General features: G+C 42.3%; 1 protein-coding gene across 2 annotated transcripts in view; it reads left to right on the forward strand.

Moving 5' to 3' along the window:
* The window catches only part of tln2a (talin 2a), a 99,829-nt gene that overhangs the window by 52,053 nt on the left and 23,507 nt on the right, over positions 1-24,269 (forward strand). For both annotated transcript variants that reach the window (XM_071207143.1, XM_071207144.1), the window contains exons 14-31: positions 472-652; positions 869-982; positions 1,194-1,302; positions 1,897-2,105; positions 4,002-4,100; positions 5,173-5,340; positions 6,326-6,460; positions 9,961-10,120; positions 10,567-10,605; positions 12,601-12,767; positions 16,347-16,475; positions 19,596-19,709; positions 19,926-20,039; positions 20,492-20,626; positions 21,022-21,150; positions 21,348-21,450; positions 22,794-23,002; positions 24,006-24,125. In XM_071207143.1, coding sequence (XP_071063244.1) covers positions 472-652; positions 869-982; positions 1,194-1,302; positions 1,897-2,105; positions 4,002-4,100; positions 5,173-5,340; positions 6,326-6,460; positions 9,961-10,120; positions 10,567-10,605; positions 12,601-12,767; positions 16,347-16,475; positions 19,596-19,709; positions 19,926-20,039; positions 20,492-20,626; positions 21,022-21,150; positions 21,348-21,450; positions 22,794-23,002; positions 24,006-24,125 — 2,434 coding nt within the window. The remainder of the gene's footprint in view (positions 1-471; positions 653-868; positions 983-1,193; positions 1,303-1,896; positions 2,106-4,001; positions 4,101-5,172; positions 5,341-6,325; positions 6,461-9,960; positions 10,121-10,566; positions 10,606-12,600; positions 12,768-16,346; positions 16,476-19,595; positions 19,710-19,925; positions 20,040-20,491; positions 20,627-21,021; positions 21,151-21,347; positions 21,451-22,793; positions 23,003-24,005; positions 24,126-24,269) is intronic.

A 24,269-nucleotide genomic window follows, 5' to 3' on the forward strand; every position in this document is an offset into this window, starting at 1 on the left:
CATTTTCATGCTGTGAGTAATAATCTACTTAAAGGTGACACATCATGAAAAGCTCACTTGTTAATTCAACAAGCCTTCAGATTTGGCCACCCTCCCTACTGTATGTCACTTGTAGGATTGTTAGAATATACCTTTTTTATATTTCTAATACTTGTACATACCCTAATTTTCTCGCAAGATATTCAGAGCAGACTGGACACTTTAGGAGGACTAAAGGAGATGTGCACACATATTGAGTGTTCAGACAGAGGGCATATGAAACCGATAATATACGTAAAATAATGTGTTTCTAATCATTTAAATTAAGCAAATGTGTTGTTTGAACCAAAACTATTAGTATGAACCAAAACACTGAAAATAATATGCCCCCTTTCAGACAGGACTTCTTTTGAACACATGGTGTTTTAGGGTCAGGTGATTTTCCCTCAACATTGTAGAAGCTTTACAAACTGCCTGATTATGTGCCTGCAGGTCCACCATCCTTCAGCAGCAGTTTAATCGTGTGGGCCGAATGGAGCTTGGCTCGGTGGCGCTGCCAGGGGTGATTCGCTCCGGCTCCATCGGCACAGAGTCGCTCAGCATGGGCACCATGCCGTCTGCTCAGCAGCAGATCACAATGGGTCAGATGCACCGCGGGCACATGCCACCTCTCGTAAGAACAGCAAACTGGCACTCAGTGTGATGTCTTTTTGCTCAGTGATGAAATTGACGCTGTATGTATCTTTTTTTCCGCTACTCGTTGCTGGTTTCGGCACATGCTACAAATAGCTTCACAAGGGTGCAATCATCTTCTAAGCAGGCTTTTTTTTAAATGCCTCAAGGCTGCATTCAGTGAGAAATTAACCTGTTTGTCTTCCTGTTTGCATAGAGTTCAGCACAGCAGGCTTTAATGGGAACCATCAACACCAGTATGCAAGCTGTGCAGAAGGCCCAGATCGACCTAGGGGAGGTGGACGACCTGCCCCCACTGGGACAGGACATGGTACAGTACAGTGCACACACACTGTAACACCACGTTGTATTGTAATATATTACTGCCTATGCATGTGATACATGAAAAAAGCCATAACAGAAAATCATAGTGACAAATGGTAATATATAATCGAGCTGTCTGCAGAATGACAGCCATGTTTAGATGAATTTCAAGCATGCAAAAATAATGATGTTGTTGTGGTCTTCCTCTGTGTACCTAGGCATCCAAGGTATGGATCCAGAACAAGATGGATGAGTCGAAGCATGAGATCCACTCCCAGGTGGACGCCATCACTGCAGGAACCGCCTCTGTCGTCAATCTCACAGCTGGTGAGTGGCACTGGCATGACTCGGCAGATTTATGAGCTGCTTGTCAGCTACCAAGGCTTTGATTCACTGCAGACATCTTGATAGTAGAGCTACTTTATGTATTGTTGAAAAGCCTTTGTGGGAATAATTATAAGGGTTTTAGGAGGGCTTAATGAAACCAGAGTAAGTGTTACGTCATGCCCACAGTTTTACAAGTACATTTGAGGAGTGCCAGAGTTAAAATGATCTGGCTAATTAGAGACTAAAGCAGACCTTTCCCATCAGTCTGGTGTTCATTGACATAGTTTCAGGCTCTGTGTAAAATGTTATAGGTCCCTGTTTCCTGCTGTGGTTTGGTGTATGTAGACTGGTAGATGTGTCTATTGGCTATGTGCCGTTCTGAAACCCTCCAAGTTGAAATACTGTAGGTTGTTTTTTCATTTATTCTATAATATTCTCCTGCTAATATTCCTTTACTAAAATGGACTGATGTGTGTATGATTTCTTTAATATCAGTTAAAGGTAAATATTGTTAGTGAATGTCAAGAAGACTCAATAATGCATTTGAATTGGGTGTTGTTCTTTTATTATTCTGTCCCCTCTCCCCATACCCAGGCGATCCCACTGACACAGACTACACCGCCGTGGGCTGCGCCATCACCACCATCTCCTCCAACCTGACAGAAATGTCAAAGGGTGTGAAGCTGCTGGCTGCACTGATGGAGGATGACGTGGGCGGAGGTAATGACCTGATGAGGGCTGCCAGGACCCTCGCAGGGGCCGTGTCTGACCTGCTGAAGGCTGTGGAGCCGGCCTCTGGAGAGGTGAGCAAAGTAACACTGAGATAATGAAACCATGTCTTGTCAAAACACCACCTGTCCTATCTTGTATGGTACCAATATCTCTTTATTTAGCTTGTTAAACCAGCTGTGTAGGATTTTCCTCCCTATTTTCCCTGCCTATGATTTTTGGATATGTGACATACAGTAGATTGCAGATGACAAGTAAAGTCTGAACGACATAATAGTCAATATGACTGTAGACATTGAAATGTGAAGGGAAGACCAACAATGGCCACCATATTGAGCTAACGTCAAATGGGGAAGGCACAAAGATAGGAGTAGATAATGGACAGAAAATCTAGAACAATGTGTGGAAGTGAAGCCTGAACCTGGCTTTGAGTCCATACAGCAAGCAGATTCAGCAATTCATTTGTGTTGGTTAAAATACAGATTGTGTCTGTGTATTTGACTCCGCACAATGTTTTTTTCTTTCCAAATTGATAACCTAAAAAGTTAATCTAATTTGCCAAGGAGCAGCTCTGCTCCGACACAATTTATCATCTCTTAATAAAGCAGTGTCTCTTCTGTTCCTCCATATTAAATCTAATTATATTAACATCCTCTGATGCTGGCCGGCTGCGGCTAACTGGATTGTTCTGGTCGGTCTTAATAAAAGATCTCAGACTGTGGCTAGGCTGAATGGCAGGGCATTTCATGCTTTTGTGAAAGCAGAACTTACTTTAAAAAGTAAAAGACACTTTGTGCTAATGTTGTTTCCGTCTACATTTTACTGTAATGCTCTCACTAAAGTCTATTAGGATGTTGTTGTTGTTGTTGTTGTTGTTGTTGTTGTTGTTGTGGCAGTATCATTCAGAAGGTAATGTACTGTACAGTTGTTGGCTGGTAATCTGCATAATACACGGGTGCATCTACCTTTGGGACAACGCTGATCTTTATACACTCCTGCATTATGCATGCGGGCAGTTGGAAAGATTACGTGAAGCCTAAAGTAAACTTTTGTGTTTATGTGTTCTTATTTAAAGGATCCCCAGTAGCTGATGCCATGGCGATAAGCTAATCTTCCTACACGTATCAGAGAATACATCATTTAATCATTCATAAAGCCAGTCAACACTGTATATACATTCAAGTAGAAGCTGGAACGCAGTCAGTCTCATGCATGCCAATAGATGATTAGGCACATCTTTTTCAAAGGTTGATTTGTTTATTATAAGGTATATTATTATTATTATTATTTGTGTTTGTATCGACTCTGCACATTTCTTTCAACACCTTAGTCTCCAGACAGATGCTGTTTTAACATGTGTTACTGCAGTAAACTAGCAATATGATACATTTCTTTGTGTTAAAATCAAAGTGTTAAGCGATGTGTAGAATGCATCACTATAGTGGCAATGATTTAGTTTCAGACGCATGCAGCACAGTTAAACACGTTAGAGGTTACTTGGAAACTATATTTCAAGATGCAAGATGATGCAGTTTCCAACCAGGCGTCCAAATGCAGCTTCACATCCTGATGGTTTTCTGTGTGTGTGTGTGTGTGTGTGTGTGTGTGTGTGTGTGTGTGTGTGTGTGTGTGTGTGTGTGTGTGTGTGTGTGTTGTGTGTGTGTGTGTGTGTGTGTGTGTGTGTGTGTGTGTGTGTGTGTGTGTGTGTGTGTGTGTGTGTGTGTGTGTGTGTGTGTGTGTGTGTGTGTGTGTGTGTGTGTGTGTGTGTGTGTGTGTGTGTGTGTGTGTGTGTGTGTGTGTGTGTGTGTGTGTGTGTGTGTGTGTGTGTGTGTGTGTGTGTGTGTGTGTGTGTGTGTGTGTGTGTGTGTGTGTGTGTGTGTGTGTGTGTGTGTGTGTGTGTGTGTGTGTGTGTGTGTGTGTGTGTGTGTGTGTGTGTGTGTGTGTGTGTGTGTGTGTGTGTGTGTTTGCAGCCCAGACAGACTGTGCTCACAGCAGCCGGCAGCATCGGCCAGGCCAGTGGAGACCTCTTGCGCCAGATTGGAGAGAACGAGATGGACGAGAGGTTCCAGGTAACCCCCCCCCCCCCCCCCATCCATTTATCATCATCACCGTCTGTGTAATATCTAAAGAAAACTCACTCCTCTGGAACTCTGATAATGAAAAACACATTGTATCCAGGGGAATACAGAGAGGAGATGATGTTTTTAGTTTGAATTGAATGCTATTCTAGCTGCCAGGCCTGTGTTGTTCTTTCATGTAGCTCATACTTGGCTGAATCACGATTGTTATTGTAATGCAATGTTTGCCGAGGTTATACATAGATCAGATCAATTCATATCCTGTCTCTGATTGTGTTACGTTATTATGAGAGTGCTCTCATACTTGTTTGATTCTGAAATTGTATATATTTATATAAATATATGTGTGTGTATATGTCTGCATCTGTAGCCTGTTATTGTCTCATTAGACCGCACTGTGAATGAATCAAAGTAAATATAGAAGTGGTCATGAACACATCTGTCCATCAGACAGAGGACTGCTGTGCCTCTTGTCATCATTAATGGACGTCTCTTTAAAATGACCGCTCAGAGGAGAGGAGTTCTCATTTCTCTAACCGCCTGCTGCTTCCCCTCCTCTCTCCTCGGTTCCCCTCCTCGGCTCCTCCGCTCGCATCTCCTGTGGGCGGGACCAAGTCTCGAGGAGGGGAGTCGAGGATAGGAGTCGAGGAGGGGACATTCGAGTATTGAGAAACCTCTAGTGTATTTCAGTAGTGTATAGTAATGATATGTTGTACTTACTGTATGCGCAGTAGGAAAAAGTGTTTTTTTTTGTATTCTTGATGCTGCCCTTTTGTAAGTCAAATATACAATAAGCACAAGATCATCGCTTTTCCTGCTAAAGATAAATTAGATTGCACTTAGATGTCATTTCATTTCCCATCCCCTCTCTTTTAGTGCAATTATGCACAACTACAGACACAATCCTTTGTCACAGACACAGAACTCAAATTGATAACCTTTCTCTTCACTTGTCATAATAGGTATCATTTGTTTATTAGAAAGGGATAAATATGTTTAAGGACCGACATGTATATCTTATTGATGAGTTTTTTCCTCATTTCTTCTTTGAAACCCGTTGTAGGACATCCTGATGAATCTGGCCAAAGCAGTGGCCAACGCTGCAGCCATGATGGTGCTGAAGGCCAAGAACGTGGCACAGGTAGCGGACGACGCCATGCTCCAGAACCGGGTCATAGCTGCTGCCACTCAGTGTGCGCTGTCCACCTCCCAGCTGGTGGCTTGTGCCAAGGTACAGACATCTGTTAGACTCACAGATTTCATCTTGACATTTGAGAGTCATTGTGCTAAATTATCATATCAGTATTTGTGTGACATGCACTCTTTTCGCAAAAAGTTAGTAGATGTTCATGCTTATTTTTGTTGGTGGTGTGATGTTTCCCAACTTTGCAGTGGTGTCACTTGGGAACCTGTTGTGCATGCATGACAACACCTCCCCATTTGTTGATTTATCTTCTCTAATAAGTAGACCGTGCAGCACGGTTTGGTAAATGGAGATTTCTGTAATAAATAGATAACCTCTAATGTCTCCACAGCTAGAAAATATTTTTGGTGCATGATTATATCATGAATCAACAAGGCACCGTTAAATACCCTACGCCAGCATCATATTTATAAGGATAGAGGGTGTCGTTTTTTCTCATACTGATATTCTGAACAATCTGCGGTTGTATTTGCTGTAAAGTGTCTCTACTGTAGGCTGTTTTTATTATATGTACAGCACTTTGGCTCGACCACAAATCGTTTAGAAATGTGCTATATAAATAAAACTTGATTTGATTTGATATTTACACATCTTTTATTTAACAAACCACATTCCTCTAATTAGTTGAAATGCCCTCCTGGCTCCAAATCTGAATTGTTGCATTTACTAAACAAATCCTCACCTTTCTGCATGATCCTGTGATGAGAACCATCTGCTGAATCGCTTTCAAATTGTTCTTTACCTTTCTGTTTCCTATGCTGTCTGTGAAATGTTAATACTGTTAACCAGTAGTTGTAGTCGGAATGTGTGAAGCAGATTACCTGTACCATTTAGATATAAACTGGAGAAACATGTTCGATTTTTCACATATTCCTAACTTTTGCACGACTATATAATGCCATGTGTTTCTCTTTTTTGCATGAAATATCAATGAAGATGGAAAATATGTGTTTACTTTGTCCTCACCTGCTTCACCATTAGAATTGTTTACGCTTCCTTATCCTTGTTGTAGGTGGTGAGTCCCACCATCAGTTCACCGGTTTGCCAGGAGCAGTTAATCGAAGCCGGGAAGCTGGTGGATCGCTCGGTGGAAAGCTGCGTCCAGGCCTGCCTCTCAGCCACAGAAGATGGCGAGCTCCTCAAACAGGTCAGCATTAGGGATGCATATCATTGACTTTTTTATGATACCGATACCGATACCACAGAACGATACCGATACTCAACCGATACATATCGTGATACTTTGAAAATGTATCATCCCACAATTACTCCCATGAAGCGCTTTACGATATAGTTAACATCCATCCATCCATCCATCCATCTTCTCCCGCTTATCCGTGGTCGGGTCACGGGGGTAGCAGTTCCAGCAGAGAGCCCCAAACTTTCTTTTCCCTGGCGACATCAACCAGCTCTGACTGGGGGATCCCAAGGCGCTCCCAGGCCAGCGAAGAGATATAATCCCTCCACCTGGTCCTAGGTCTACCCCTTGGTCTCTTCCCAGCTGGACGTGCCTGGAACACCTCCCTAGGGAGGCGCCCAGGTGGCATCCTAACTAGGTGCCTGAACCACCTCAACTGGCTCCTTTCGACGCGAAGGAGGAGCGGCTCAACTCCGAGTCCCTCCCTGATGACCGAACTTCTCACCTTATCCCTAAGGGAGACACCAGCCACCCGGCGGAGAAAACCCATCTCGGCCGCTTGTATCCGCGATCTCGTTCTTTCGGTCATGACCCATCATTCATGACCATAGGTGAGGGTAGGAACGAAAATGGCGAGAGCTTTGCCTTCTGACTCAGCTCCCTTTTCGTCACAACGGTGCGGTAAAGCGACTGCAGTACCGCTCCCGCTGCTCCGATTCTCCGGCCCATCTCACGCTCCATTGTTCCCTCACTCGAGAACAAGACACCGAGATACTTGAACTCCTTCACTTGGGGTAAGGACTCATTCCCTACTTGGAGTGGACAGTCCATCGGTTTCCTGCTGAGAACCATGGCCTCAGATTTAGAGGTGCTGATCCTCATCCCAGCCGCTTCACACTCGGTTGCGAACCGATCCAGTGAGTGCTGAAGGTCGCAGACCGATGAAGCCATTAGAACCACATCATCTGCAAAAAGCAGTGGTGCAATCCTTAGTCCACCAAACTGCAGACCCCCTCCCCCACGACTACGCCTCGAAATCCGATCCATGTATATTACAAACAGGATTGGTGACAAAGCGCAGCCCTGGCGGAGGCCAACCCTCACCGGAAATGGGTCCGACTTACTGCCGAGGACCCGGACACAGCTCTCGCTTTGGGAGTACAGAGATTGGATGGCCCTGAGTAGAGACCCCCTCACCTCATACTCCCGCAGCACCTCCCACAGTAACTCCCTGGGAACTCGGTCATACGCCTTCTCCAAGTCTACAAAACACATGTAGACCGGATAAGCGTACTCCCAGGCCCCCTCCAGGATCCTTGCGAGAGTAAAAAGCTGATCCGTCGTTCCACGACCAGGACGGAATCCGCATTGTTCCTCCTCAATCTGAGGTTTGACAATCGGCCTGATCCTCCTTTCGAGTACCTTAGAGTAAATGTTCCCGGGGAGGCTGAGTAGTGTGATGCCTCTGTAATTGGCACACACCCTCTGATCCCCCTTTTTAAAAAGGGGAACCACCACCCCGGTCTGCCATTCCTTCGGTACTGTTTCCGACTTCCACGCAACGTTGATGAGACGTGTCAACCATGACAGTCCCTCAACACCCAGAGCCTTCAGCATTTCCGGGCGGATCTCATCCACCCCCGGGTCTTTGCCACTGTGGAGTTGTTTGACGACCTCAGTGACCTCCCCCCGGGAGATTGGTGTTGATCCCCCGTCATACTCCAGCTCTGCCTCTAACATAGAGGGCGGAGTTGTCTGGTTCAGGAGTTCCTCAAAGTGTTCCTTCCAACGCCCTAACACTCCATCAGTTGAGGTCAACAACGTCCCATCCTTACTGTACACAGCTTGGATGGTTCCCTGCTTCCCCCTCCTGAGGTGTCGGACAGTTTTCCAGAACAACTTTGGTGCCGCCCGAAAGTCCTTCTCCGTGTCTTCTCCGAACTTCTCCCACACCCGCTGCTTTGCCTCGGCCACGGATGAGGCTGCTGCCCTTCGGGCCTGTCGGTACCTTGCAACTGCCTCGGGAGTCCCCCGGGATAACAAATCCCTGAAGGCCACCTTCTTCAGTCGGACGGCTTCCCTGACCACCGGTGTCCACCAGGAGGTTCGAGGGTTACCGCCCCTTGAGGCACCTAGGACCTTGAGACCACAGCTCCCCGCCGCGGCTTCGGCAATAGAGGCTTTGAACACCGACCACTCTGGTTCAATGTCCCCAACCTCCACAGGAATGCCCGAAAAGCTCCGCCGGAGGTGTGAGTTGAAGGCCTCCTGAACTTGGGCCTCCTCCAGATGTTCCCAGTTCACCCGAACTACACGTTTGGGCTTACCAGGTCTATCCAGAGGCTTCCCCCGCCACTCGACCCAACTCACCACCAGATGGTGATCAGTTGACAACTCCGCCCCTCTCTTTACCCGAGTGTCCAAAACATACGGCCTCAGGTCCGATGATACGATAACGAAATCGATCATGGACCTTCTGCCTAGGGTGCTCTGGTACCACGTACACTTATGAGCATCCTTATGTTCGAACATGGTGTTTGTTATGGCCAATCCATGACTAGCACAGAAGTCCAGTAACAAACCACCACTCCGGTTCAGATCAGGGGGGCCGTTCCTCCCAATCACGCCCCTAGTTAACATGTCAAATGAATATTAAATTCAATTGTGGGACTTCTTGGACCTTTTAGTACTGAACAAACAATGAAAAATACATATAAATATGAAGAAAACCGATTATGGAATATATTATCTTAATATCTTATCAATATCACCCGCCATCAGGTGTGCCGCGTGAATAGCACATCTTGTCAATGCAAACAGACCGTTATAGCACCGTTATAATTAATGTTAAACCTGAGATTCGACTAGAGAACAAATACATAATAGAATAAAGGTCATGAGATCACAACAAATCTCATCTTTAAAATCAACATTTGCCTTCACTGGTGAGAGAAAACAAATCCCATCAGTCCTTTTTATGGGACTTTTACCTTTCTAGTATTGAACAAACAATGAAAAATACATAAAATATGAAGAAAAACGATTATGCAATCTAATAACACCCACCATCACGGGCCACGGACTCACTTTTTTTTTTTTTTTTAAAGTATCGAAATCGGATCTGATTTCGGTACGATATACCGTAGCCACCAGTAACCGGTATTTCGGTAATACCGGATACCGGTATGCATCCCTAGTCAGCATGATTTAAAATATCTATTTATGTATAATTGTTTGTTTCGTCTCAAAAGATAACAAGACGACAGGTTTGATACGGAACACATGAGTTGACTGGTTTCCTAGAATAATGATCCTCAAGCTTTTTTAATTTATTTATTCACACAACAGCATGGATGTTTTTTAAATTCAGTTTAGCACCCGGCTTAAGAAGCAATGAGGATAATGAATCCAGTGTGCTTCTCCCCAGCCTCATCGAATAAGAAGCAGGGCATAATGCAGCTTAAGGAGCGCAGCACTAACGTTAATGATGTGCTTCTCCTGTGTTGAAGGTGAGCGCAGCGGCCAGCGTGGTGAGTCAGGCGCTGGGAGATCTCCTGCAGCATGTTCGCCAGTACACCGCCAGGGGAGAGCCAATCGGGCGCTACGATCAGGCCACGGACACCATCATGACCGTCACTGAGAACATCTTCAGCTCCATGGGAGACGCAGGTGAGTCCAAAATAGGATACTGCTCCGAGTATCATTATCTCAGAAAGCTGAGATAATAAAGAAATTCAATTTGTTCATTAACATTCAGCCATTTACGGGCCTTTTTCCAATATACTCAATGTTATTTAACACTAACAAGACTGAAATGTGTTTAAATGAAGCAATTGTGTATGTGATTATTCAGTTATTAGTGGCACTTAAGGTTAAAAAACAGGTCAATAATTGCCCTTGAAATGAAGATGAATTTTTGATTTGAAAAGCTTTTAAGCTGTCTATAGCAGGAAGGTAAAAACCAGAGCCAGCTACTTTCAGTGAGATTTAACTTTTTATTAGCCACACTAGCCGCATGGCTCTAGTGATGGCAATGTCTTTCATCACTCAGTCCACCACTCTGGACTGAAATGTCTCCACAACTGTTGTATGGATTCCCATGACATGTTTTACAGACATTCATGGTGACAAGAAGATGACGCCTAATGATATTGGTGAGCCTCTGACTCTTCCGCTAGCGCCACCATGAGGCTGACATTTTAAATTTGAAATGACTAGGCAACTAATGGCTGGATTGCGATTAAAATTTGCTACACATAGTTGTGTCCCCCCCAGGGTAAATCTCCCTCATCTTTTTATCCAGAGCAATGATCAGCTCATAAATTGAATTTGTCAAACACCTCATTTATGGCCAGATAGCTGAAAACATACATATAATATCGTCAGCCTCAGGTTGGCGTGTTATGTAAGTACTAATTACCAGATGTCAGCATGCTAATATGCTACACTAATTCAGTGAACATATCTGAAATGATACCTGTTTATTGGCAGCTTCCTGTTTTTAGCATGTTAGCATTGTAATTGTGAGCATGTTAGCATGCTGATGTTAGCATTTAGCTCAAATCGCTGCTTTGCCTAAGTACAGCCCACACAGCCCCTTGAAGCGCTGCAGACTCTTAATCTTGTTGATAATACAATTTTGCGAGCAAAAAAAAGGATAAGAAGAAAGGATAAAATGCTTTTATAGAAATATTGATAACTTGGTTAGAAATCAAGGAACTATGAATACAAAATGAAAGGTAGCTGATGGTTTGAAGGCAGAGCTCAGTATTGATTGCAGTGTTTTTTGTTTCAAATGCAAGCTCTCTTTTCTCTCAAGTAGTTGAATTTTACAGATTGTGTGAACAACTTGAAAGTGCAACCCATTAAAGAGTTTTCACATGAGCATGGCTTCTGTCATGCTTTTTGAAATTGAGTCAAATGAAGCATATTGGATCCTTTTTCAGCCAAATATCTTGTTTTATATGGGTAATGAAAAAGCACACAAAGTTCAGCCAGAAAACTTGCTTTCCACAGCTTTAAAGTTTGGGCTTTCGGAGTCTTACTGTGTGTCTGTGACTTATCCCGTCTTCTCCTCAGAGAGAATGGCATGATGTGGGTGTAAATGGACTGCTGTCAGCACTGGGGAAGCCAAAGAGAAAAAGCTGACAGTGATGTTTACAAGACTGACAGCAGAGAAAGACAGGTGGATTGAAAGAGATTCACAGAGAATGTCCCGGGTTAGCGCCGCGGTCAGCTTAGACGAACTGATGGGTTTGATGGACAAGGGGAATTGCTGTTTTCTCGGCTGTGGCCTGAATACGTGCAGCTATCTGGCAATACCGCCTTTGAACCGGTGTCAAATATGTGAAATATGTCTCACCTTCAGTAAAAACAGAGTAAATCCTTTTGTCGTGGAGTGTTGGCAAATCGTTTCATGCATCCATGGCCAGGCCTGCTTTGCCAGGGAGAATATCGACAACAGTTCTTTCATTTTCCTTTCTCTCTTTTCTCTTTGGTCTGATTCTAAGAATATTTTCAGAGTGAATCGAAAACACCAGAGCTGGTTGAACAGTTGCTTTTAATTGTGTCTTCACAAGTCAGCTGCAGGTGTTACAGCGTTATGCACACCTGATCAGGGAGCGAAGTACACTTGTGCTAGACATTCAGATGCACAATAATTTTGTTTCTTTTGTATTATGTTTTCTCCCTCAAGGTTCTTTTTTTTATGCTGACATTAAACATTTTCACTTCAAAAGCTTGTGTATATCTTCTGACCTGCTGTGAGTGAACTTACTATGAGTATTTTTAATGAGTAAGCCTTGAATTTCTCTTACTGAATCAAACTGGTGTCAAATTATACATCAATGCCGTTTGTTTAAATATGTATCTGCTCTGTTAAGATTTGCCCGTATAAGAATACAGTTGTTTTTATCTATGTAGTTAAAACATTTGTATCCTTTCCCGTCCAAATTATTCATCACAATTAAATCAGGAGGATTTTCAGAAAGGATAGAGCCATGCAGTTGCATTAAACCACAGTGTTAACACTCTTAATCTCTTATTAGTATGACTCATCCATTAATCCACTTCTCTCTAATATTTCTCATCTCTCCCCCCCCCCTCCCCTCGCCTCCACACCACCTCTGTCCTCTCTCATCCCGTCTCAGGAGAGATGGTGCGTCAGGCGCGGGTTTTGGCTCAGGCCACCTCGGACCTGGTGAACGCCATGAGGTCTGACGCAGAGGCAGAGGTGGACGTAGACAACTCTAAGAAGTTACTGGCAGCTGCTAAACTGCTCGCCGACGCCACCGCAAGGATGGTAGAGGCAGCGAAGGTAAGCTTATATATATTTTGGAAAAGTATCTCAACTTTTGTCAACAGAGAGAAGTAAGTTTACTGAGTGTATATTAAATCACAATCTTCCACTTAGAGAAATCTTTGGGTGAATCCTTTAGGGAACGGTTTTGGTTTTAATCACAGCAGTGTTTTTCTTTTTGAAGACCAGATGAAAAATCTATATGGCTGAGTTTTATTCTCGTGTGTGTGTGTGTGTGTGTGTGTGTGTGTGTGTGTGTGTGTGTGTGTGTGTGTGTGTGTGTGTGTGTGTGTGTGTGTGTGTGTGTGTGTGTGTGTGTGTGTGTGTGTGTGTGTGTGTGTGTGTGTGTGTGTGTGTGTGTGTGTGTGTGTGTGTGTGTGTGTGTGTGTGTGTGTGTGTGTGACGAAGAATGACAGTTTAAGAAGTCATTCTGCTTTGTATTGCTAAGATGTTGTTTCATCAATGAAAAATGACCTTTTTACATGTTATGATATGAAAGAAAATAATGTGGCACGGGCCAGTCTTTTATTCTGGAAAACCCCAAATTCCAAGGTGTGTTTCAAAAGGTTTAACGTGGTCATTTCCCAATGGTTTTTGGACTGTAATGTCACATCTGCAAACCCGGTCACATCAATCCACGGACATTGAACACTTTTCCCCTTTCTAATAAGATTAGTCCCAGTTGTGAATTACAAAAAGTGTTGTCATCCAGTTAAAACGCATTGTGTGGTTCAATTACCTCCAACAAGTCGGTTATATTTAGTGCTTGTTTTGACTGTCCGCAGGATCATAAAAAAAAGACTAGCCTTGACGTTATGAAACTTGCAGGAAAGATGTAGCAGCATGGACAAAGGAAGAATCCACTAACATCGTTTTAGAGTGGATCGCTAATCACTTTCTTGTTATTTGTACTGCATTTATGTGGTGTCAACTTGTTTCATGACTGAGAAGATTCAGACCCCCTCAAGTCAGAACAACAACGACACAGCTCTGACCGTGTTATAAAATCCCTGAGCAATAAAATACATCACGTCTTCTTTGTAGCGTTATTGTTTTTTTCGACATTACGAATTAAAACTAATGAGCACATTTTGAACAAACAACGATAACATAAACGGTCTTGAATGGCACTTGAATGCACCCTTGTCCTCAGTGGAGGTCTGCGTTTTCGGAGTGCATTTCTAGTTATTCAATTATTTACTCTTTTTGGAGCAGCTGCAGGATATGTCTCAGGTATCCCTTTCAGATACCGAGTAAGATAGTTTGTTTTCTAAATGGGTCAACCCTTGTGGCCTTTGCAACATTCCCAACCTGGGATAAATGCAAAGTTTGGTTTTGTTCCTAAAGTATAAATGTCTTAGAATTAATATTAGGTAATTTGCTAAGCCACAATGTGTACTCTTTAATCTCAAATATACATGACTGTGTTTATGAACTCTAAGTTGTAGCGATTAATAAGATGTGATAAATAGAGCTGAACGATATATCGTGTCATGGCGATAACCGCGATATGCGCATGCGCGATATTCACATCGCAGGGACGTGCGATTTTATTCATTATTTTTATTAATATTTTTTTTTTTTTTTTTTTTTAGGACGTGCGATATTAAGTAGGTCAATTAACTCAAACACGTCATGTTACAATTATTTTGCTGCTTGCTACAAAAGGAAAACTTGCGCGGCTCTCATGTCAGGGGCACTTGAGTGAGTGACATGCAGGCTCTGCATACACAGCAAACCACCAATCACAATCATTCTTGATCAGATCACAGCAGGCCCCACCCCGCTAGTTTGCAGACCATCAAAACACCGGTAAAAAATGAGCGAGGCACAGGAGGACAATACTGGCGAGAATGAAGATTTACTTCAATTTACAACATCTGCCATCTGGAACTATTTTGGATACAAAAAGCTTCTTCTCTTCTTCATTCACAGATTAACCCCCTTATTTGAGGGTAAGCAACATGCATTATCATGACATGTTAGATCATGACTTAAGGTATGATGAGTCAACCAGTTAAGATCCAGACGTCCGTGACTAAAATCCTTCATCCGGTTAAATATAGTTAAAAAAACCGCAATATATATTGCAGGGGAAAAAATATCGTCAGTTTTTTTCAATATCGTGCAGCCCTAGTGATAATTAAACAACTATTATTTTGATGGCCCAATGCACCGTATTAAATATATTGTGTTAACATGAATACAGTTGTAATTAATAAGAACTAAACAAACCCGTTTAGCACAGGAAATGTTTGCTCAGCCTCGTTTAATCCTCTGGTTTAATAATAAAATAGCAATGGTTGTGTATTGCAAGAAACAAGCCTATGGAGACAAACAAAACAAAATGAGAGGTTAAAATATTAATATCCATTTAAATGTCCCTTCTAGTTCTCTTCACAGCTAAGGTTTCCGATTAAGAGTTCGGGGACATCAAACTCTTTCTCCCCCGACTGCTAAAGGGCAAGCTTAGATTTGCCGTCCCTCTTCTTCTTCTATCCAAGTCATTTATCTGCTAACTCTCCACATCAGTCTCATTATCTGTGCAGAATCACACACTGATATTAATAACTCTCCACTTCCAGCATGAAAATTAAATGACGCCCTCCAGCTGGTTTGATGGTTGAGTTTGATGCCAGACTTATCACAGTCACAGCTTTACACCTCTCTGTATCTATGGAGAATTGCACTTAAGCCCGTTGTTTCCTTGGTAACTGATTTATCTTTGGTTCGTAAGTTTTACAGCCAACCTTTTGTGCTTGTTTTGTTTTTAAAGCCCATGTCAGGTTTTAGCGAGTCCCTTTATTGTACATGCATGTTATCAGTGTACAACAGACCGTGCTTTTTGAAGGCTAGTTCCCCATTATGAATTACTGAGTGTGCTATCTTGCTGCTTCCTCTTGAAATCAGCACTTTTTAAATAATTATGCAAATTGGTTTCTAACATCGGTGTCAGCACTTGCCAAAAGGAAAATGACAGCTGCAGACAATGATTTGAGTCACATTCTGCTGTGATTAATGCAAAGTCAAAGGATCAAACAAAACGTTTTTTTCACCCATGAAATTAATAGAAAGTAAGACCAAAAGTATTTTCCTATTAGTCACCCTTGTTCATAGTGACATCTGCCAAATTACCTTAATGGAATAGCTTTAAAAAGCACGGACACTCTCCTCTCTGTAGCTGCAGTAGAATATACCCGGTTCCCAATTAATTAACCTAATTGATGCAGGCAGGTCTGTCTCTCTAACAGCAGGAGACACGGAGGTGCTGATTGATATTGGTCTCCACTGAACCCAGTTCATTTGCACCGCTGGATTCATAAACAGAAAGATAAAAAGAGCTGCTTGTTAATATACATATGACATTTACCAACAAACAGGTGATGGAGGCACGCTGCAGCTCAGTTTGAGATTTAAATCTGCATCATTTTTCTGTGTGTAGCAATGAGCGCTAGCATGTTATCAGGAAGGAGAATGCTTTAAAAATCAAGGCTTTATGATCGGTTTATACGACAATGTGGATTTTACACCAGCTGTTTCCCAGTCCTGCTCACCTGTTGTGTGTTTGCTGATCTGTGTGTGTGTGTGTGTTCTCAGGGCGCGGCAGCGTACCCAGAGAATGAGGACCAGCAGCAAAGACTGAGGGAGGCTGCAGAGGGTCTGCGAGTGGCCACCAACGCTGCTGCTCAGAATGCCATCAAGAAGAAACTCATCAACAGACTGGAGGTCAGTGATGCCATCTTGAATTGTATCACTCTTTGTCCTAAAAGAAATGGCTACTTCAGGAAGAGGAGGGCTGAATTTATATAAAATAAAACTGGTTGTTTGTGTGTATCTGCAGGATGTAGGGACGTTGTATAAGCCTGTTGCTTTATGACTTCTACCGTCACTTTTTCTTTTTTCAATGCCTGGATTTTATGCAGTATTATGTGCGTAAAAAGACATGACATTTAAAAAAGACCAATCCTAAATGTCACCATCTCTATAAAGCGTGTTGCCCCCACTTGGCGCCAAAGTTCAGCCAGCTTTAGATGTTGATTTCACCAGCAAGTCTTTCAACAATATTGAAAGGTTTTAGACGGATTAAGGGGTTTTGTAACTCATTGTAAATGGTCCTGAAATAGGAACAGCAGTAATCATTTATTAAGTGGATCAGGGAAGTGGGGTAGGGTTGTTTGACTCATGTCTCAATTTGACTTCAAACTAAAATATCAACTCATTAAAAGGGTTGATGAATTTCAAGGCATTTGACAAGTCTCTTGTCTTTTTATAGTTTATGGTAGAGCTGCTCGATTATGGCAAAAATCATAATCTCGATTATTTGGGTCAATAATTGATATCACGATTAATAAAAACGATTTACATTGAAAACATCAATTTATTGAAAAAAATGGAACAGTATGTTTTCAACAGTTGATTACGCTGAACTTTAAGTATAATTCAACTGAAAAACCAATAAAAAAAAAAAATTAAAAAGAAAAATAATAACAATAATAATAAAAAAGAAATAATCGTTTTATTCGATTACGTTGTTTTCGTAATCGTTGCAAGCCAAAATCGTAATTGCGATTCAAATACGATTAATTGAGCAGCCCCTAGTTTATGGTGTGCCATGACCAGTGTTGGGTGTAACGCGTTACAAAAGTAACGGAGTTACAGTAATATATTACTTTTTGCTGTAACGAAGTAATGTAACGCATTACTAATGAAATGTGGGTAATATATTACCCGTTACAATGCTCAGTAACGCAGTTACAACACATTTTAACCCGAAATGAAATGGTGTTTTGTTTTTTAAGAATGTACTAACATCGCGAGACATTCCGACACCGGACAAATTGTGCGGGTAGTAGATTAGTAAACCTGGTGTTTACCCTTCAGGCTTCGCGTAGGGATCTTCGGGGCAGTTGAATGTTATGCACCCTCATATTCAAAAAAAGAGAACGGAGCGAAAAATACAAACAACAAATTGTGTCAGGTGCGCGTGACCTGCTCCGCTGCGCGTGCATCATTTCCAAAGTGCTTCCACAGCAGTGACACACTGTGGATAATCGTCGGTACGAAAATGGTTAAAGCAACCATCACTAAACGCCAGCAACACTGCATCTACTGCAGACAGTAGCAACAGGTCAGATGGGGACATCACGTTACCCTCCGCTGTGGACACTAGCTTACTCCCGCCTGACTCGCCGCCCTCGCCCCCGGAGCAGCAGTCTTCGTCACCCGAAACTACGCCGCCTCTCTGCGGCCCGCAGGTGCCAGGATACCACGGCAAAACAGAGCCTGCCCAGGTATATCTAAACAAGTACCCGCCTGTACAGTGGGGTTAGGTGGTCATCTTGCAGCTCGTGGTATACAAATAGACAATGGAATATTCATGTGAAAATAGTGCCATATTCTGCCATGCCTGTAGAAATGTTGGGTCAAAAATAGCACAAATGCCTTCACCACGAATGGCTACAAAAAGATCTCATATCCCAAGCTTATCAACAAGCTAATGTTGCAGCTGACATGTCAACCTCACATGATGATGTGATACCAGTATTCAAGCACAGTAAATATTCTCTTCCCAGAGTATATGATGGGACCAAAGTGATGATGTAGTACATGGTTTTAATAATACTTTTGCTTTTCAATGTTTGCCATTTCAAACCATAAGCTGGTTCAAATAATATGTGCCTTGATGTACAATATGTTCTCATTTGTTTTATCAGCACAGTTTTGAAGCTTCTGTGCTTTTCCTTGACACAGTCCACTTTGGAATATATGAAATATTTCAGGATTGCACTTTTAACTCACTTGAAATGTTCTCACTTGCTTGGTTTCAAAACATAACAAATGCCATCATCTGTTCATTGGGGACCATCAATGCTATTTTTCATTGCTGTTGCCGGCCGCTATTGCTCATGTAAACCTGCTACTGCTGCCCCCCCTGTAATCTCAGAGGCCCCCTGTAACCTCAGATTCACCCTGAGTCATTTTGTTCTGGAGCCGGGCCTGCACACGGCCACATACTAAACACACTACAGAGCCCATTCCGTGTCCTGCTATTGTTTACTTCCTCTCTGCCTTCTTCTGGTGATTTATCTGACGTCCAGCGCTCCGTCTTTTAACCTCTTCTCCTTTCTCTTTCTGGATCCTCCTTAGCCACCTTCATTATAGTCCTTGACAGTGGTCTGTACTGCAGTATTAACAACGTGTCACATGTTAAGAATTTACAATCAGAATTGAGTATTCAACTAAGCCGTGTAATAAAAGTTGTTAGTCGCCTTAAGGGACAGTTGTTATGCTATACCACATCGCCCTTCACTGGATGTATAATGAGCTGCACTAAACTACATTTTAGCATTTAAAAAAACTAGCCATTCTTTTGCGGTTATTTTGGTGAAAGTAACTCAAAAGTAACTAAGTAGTGTAACTCATTACATTTCAGAGACAGTAATATTGTAATATGTAATATATTACATTTTGGAAATAACTTGCCCAATACTGGCCATTACAAATACTTTTCTTAATGATATTAGTTCTACACAATAATGAATGTATTAGTTTTGTAAATATATTTTGAAATAAGTGTAAGAACTTAAATTGAACTTGCTTTATGCTGTATACACACTAAGAAGCAGAGCAGCATTGTTTAATAATTATTGTTCATGTAGCCAACAAGTAGAAACAAAGTCATGTAGATAAACCCCAGGAGTTGTTTGTAAGTCCATCATAGCATAAACTCCACAGGAGATTCTTTGAACATCCAGATTGAAAAACTCAAATGTGACCTTAGAAGTCTTTACTGTTTAACCTTGTTTTTTACATATGGAATATTTTACGAGTCTTTGTATCCCTCAGAATGCTGCAAAGCAAGCAGCAGCTGCAGCCACGCAGACCATCGCTGCGGCTCAGAACGCTGCTGCCTCCAACAAGAACACGTCTGCTCACCAGCAGCTGGTGCAGAGCTGCAAGGTGAGGACAGAAGAGTGCCGTTTAAGTTTTGTTTACTTGATTTTTACCACTAAAATTAAGACTTGGAAAAGAAAATGCAATGTGCATACTGTGAACATTGCTTGCTTTATGATTTCTATAAAAATGATTTTAGAGAAATGTTAAGTTGCACTGTAAACTCTATTTTGGACAGAACTTACATTAAGCCTGTGTATTTGCATGTGTGTTTTTGAATAGGCAGTGGCAGACCACATCCCCCAACTTGTCCAGGGGGTGCGCGGCAGTCAGGCCAAGCCGGAGGACCGCAGTGCACAGCTGGCACTCATCATTGCAAGCCAAAACTTTTTACAGGTGCAGTACACACCTACACACTCATATACACACACATACACTATTGCATCACCATTTCTCTCCTCTGCTGGAGAGGAACTTGTTAAAGCGTTATGTCCACATATTCAATTTAAGTAGTTTCAGTCCTAGATTAGGAACCAGGCTACACAGAGTAAAAATAGTGCTCCTGTCATGTGGGGATCCTTTGAGAATAGGCCTGTAACCTCTTTTTGGAGTAAGCAGGCAGTTAAAGGAGCAGCGGTGTGGTGAGATCATGTGTTTAAAGCCCCAGTCCCACTGTTACAGCGGATGGATGAGCGTTGGGTCTCCACAAATACCAACACACCATTTAACCTTTGTTCCTCTCTGTTGCTCAGAGCCTTTTTATTGTTAAGGCTGTTACTAAATGCTCTAAGGAAAAATATAGTTTTTATTGAAGGGTTGAAGTGTTATTTTCCTTTTCCCCTCTGCAGCCTGGTAGTAAGATGGTGACCTCGGCCAAGTCATCCGTTCCCACGGTGACGGATCAGGCTGCAGCAATGCAACTGGGTCAGTGTGCCAAGAACCTGGCCACCTGCCTGGCTGAGCTGAGGACGTCTGCACAGAAGGTAGAGCACAGACACACAGGCATAACGGGCTGTTGGGGCATGCTGGAAGTCACTGTATTTTACATGCAATTACATCATTCCAGAGATACTATGTGTCCTTCCATGGGCAAAGATATTATCAAAACGTAATTGTATTTAACGCCTAGTCCATATCACATGCACTGAAGTGTATATATTGCTGTACTAAAAGCTTTGTAATTGTAAGTCACATCAGTTTACCTGTAGTTCAATGCAATTTCCTCAAGTGTATGTTTTCTGTACCTGAAATTTGCATTTAACACTAGCTGAAAAGAACAACAAAATATATATATTTTTAAAGGATCACTCTTTGCAAAACACAAGTAGTAACCCATGTTAGTACACAATTGTGAGTGACTTCCTTTATTTCATTCTAGGCTCATGAAGCGTGCGGCCCCATGGAGATCGACTCTGCGCTCACTGCCATCCAGACCCTGAGGAGCGAGCTGCAGGACGCCATGCAGGCGGCCATGAACGCCCAACTGAAGCCACTGCCTGGAGAATCAGTAAGAGGCGTTGTTTTTTAGACCTGTAGCATTGATTCAGTCTTCCAACCCGACATGAAAAATGGCAGTTGCATTGAGTTCAAACCAGTTATACAAAAGACATTGACCACCAGCACTCACTCCTGAAGCAGGGTCTAACAGTTTTGTGACGCGGCATGATATTGAATTGCTTACATTCACATTGTACTCTGCTTTAGTTGGAGAAGTGTGCTCAGGATCTGGGCAGCACCTCTAAGTCGGTGGGGTCCTCCATGGCTCAGCTACTCACCTGTGCTGCTCAAGGAAATGAACACTACACAGGTTGGTACGGCTGACATACTGATTATTTGGCAATAAGGAGCAGAGGTCAATATAATCTTGTTTTCAGATAAACATATTTCTATATATTTAGGTCATAGGATGTTTGCTGTGAACGTACCCGAACAGCCCCCATGTGCATTGCTCTTACTTTAACGCGCTTCATCTGCTTCTCTGCGACAAACCGTTTTCAGAATTGATATTATTCTTTTCATACTATCATAGTACACACTGTTCACCAATCTTCTTTCTCATGTTCACATGACTCTAAATATGATTGACAATTACCAATTAATCCAATTAATAAAAATACAGTCTGTTGCACTGAGATCACCGAGTGCTCTAAATACAGTAGGCTGCTTTGTAGGGTAAGATACTTTTTAAACGAACCAAAGCTTGCTATTTTTGTTCTCATGAGTTGTAAAATCTTTTTTCGAAGACTTGTCATCACACCTTTAGTGTCATTGGTTGAACTACAGCAAATAGATCCTGATTAGAAAGCTCTTATCGCCTGGAACATGCTTTATGTTTATTAAGTAATCTTGTTAAGTGCTGCATATCATTTATCTTAATTCCATTTGTTGTATCCCATCCCACCGATGTGTTGTAAATTAAATTAAATGTCAAATGTTGATTCCTGCCTTCGAGGCAAACGGCCTCTTGAACCAAATTATTATTTGTCTCATTTTCTTGTTGCAACGCATTTCAGAGAAAATCCCCTACACCAGGGGTGTCAAACTCAAGGCCCGGGGGCCAAATCCGGCCTGCGACTTCATTTCATGTGGCCCCACAAGAGCTTGCAAAGAATATAATATGATTGTTATACGGTTACATGGCGATTTACAGAAGCACGTTGCCCATAAACTACATGTCCCACAATGCATCTCAAATGTGACTTTTTTTCTCAGATTTGAATTTCTTTCTTCAAAATGTCTTTTTAAAATCATTTTGTGACGTTCTCACTGAAGAGACTTGCAATTATTTGCCCTAGACTTCTGCTTTCAGACAGAGTTAAATATGAAGTTATTACCCTATCCGATAATAATCCAATGCAGAGGCAATCATGTAATACATTAGTTTATATATATTAAATATTTATGTATTTTTATATAGTCTTAAAGTTACAACCGGCCCTTTGAGTGCAACCATAATGCGAATGTGGCCCGTGATGAAATTGAGTTTGACACCCTGCCCTACACGCAGACACAATGTTAGTTTTTAAGAGATTTTGAAATGAGTATTTGTTAATGACATTATCTCATCATAAAATGATCTGAGAGATACGTTCTGATAATAGTTGTTGCTTTCACATCTGAAGTCTCCGTTTCCTCTGATCCAATGTGCAGGAGTAGCAGCCAGGGAGACGGCTCAGGCCCTGAGGACCCTCGCCCAGGCGGCCCGGGGCGTCGCTGCCTCCACCTCAGACCCTCATGCTGCGGCAGCCATGCTGGACTCTGCTCAGGACGTTATGGAGGGCTCGGCGCTTCTTATTCATGAAGCCAAGCAGGCGCTCATTTCCCCCGGAGACGCTGAGAGTCAGCAAAGGCTGGCACAGGTGAGATGGTTCAGGATCAACGCAGGTATAGAGTCTGAAACAGGTTGGAAGGCTCTGTCCTTTATTTATTTCTATAGTGCGTGTGCCCTAATGCAAACACAATCAAATATCACCGCAAAGACGGAATGCAGGTTGTCAAAAACTAAAATATATTCGAAAACTTGTGAGTCCATGACTGTGTGATATACAAGCAGTGATTCACTTGTTATTGATCTGTCATTCTTCACAAACTCTAACCTCATCATGTCCTTCAGCCAGTCTGTAATTCAGGTCATATTTTTCACTATGTTGTGTTATACAAGTTGATTTAATTAACGACACACTTCACTTTAATCAGAACTCTAGTGTGAGTCTGTATTTGGACTGAATCAGACTGTTTTTTAATTAACTGAAAATGTTTACATAATTTATTGAATTGTCAGCGTATACATGGAAATGATTGATCAACATTAAAGTAAAGTTTTGGCCTCCATCACTCAATACTTTGAACTAAAAATGTTGTTATGTACAAAATCTGAGCCAGATGAAAGTCTCCACCTGCTTATAAATACATGAAAGTGAACACCTGTCAAATACAGCAGGGGACTCGTATAATAAACCTGGTGGCATATTTATAGGCCGAGTACTTTGGTTATTTATGTCTGGTCCGCCACATATTTTCTATTTTCTAAAAAGCGAGAGCAAACAAAAATGAGGCTGTTTTTGTTTCATCTCGACACAGCACTCTTATGAAATACTACTTATGTAAGATTAAGTTAAGAAGCCTGTGCCTCCTCTTTGCTTCGACTGTTGTCATGCGCTTCTGTTTTAGCCTCCGTGATGTGACTCCCGTTGTGATTAGTTGGCAAAAAGATACACACATAACCCCCCCCCCAATCACACACATTTGTGGATATCTGTTTCCTGCAGTACTACCTTGCTCATTAGCATTATACATTCTGATCGTGTGTGTTCAGATTACACCATCCAACCCAGTCCACTGTCCCCCCTCTGTTTGTTCCAGGTGGCCAAGGCTGTGTCTCACTCCCTGAATAACTGCGTCAACTGTCTGCCAGGCCAGAAGGATGTGGACATGGCTCTCAAGAGCATCGGAGAGGCCAGCAAGAAGCTGCTCATTGAAACTGTGAGTTTAATCTGTGACTCAGCAGGCCTCTGCCACCAACATTAGCATCATGTGTGTCTTTGACTGCCGCACAGTGAGGAGTGTATCGAGACTAATGACACGTTAAAAGTAAAACTGACTGCACAAAAGAAAAGATTCAGGCAT

The sequence above is a fragment of the Pseudochaenichthys georgianus genome, chromosome 3 (assembly GCF_902827115.2).
Source record: "Pseudochaenichthys georgianus chromosome 3, fPseGeo1.2, whole genome shotgun sequence".
NCBI lineage: Eukaryota > Metazoa > Chordata > Actinopteri > Perciformes > Channichthyidae > Pseudochaenichthys > Pseudochaenichthys georgianus.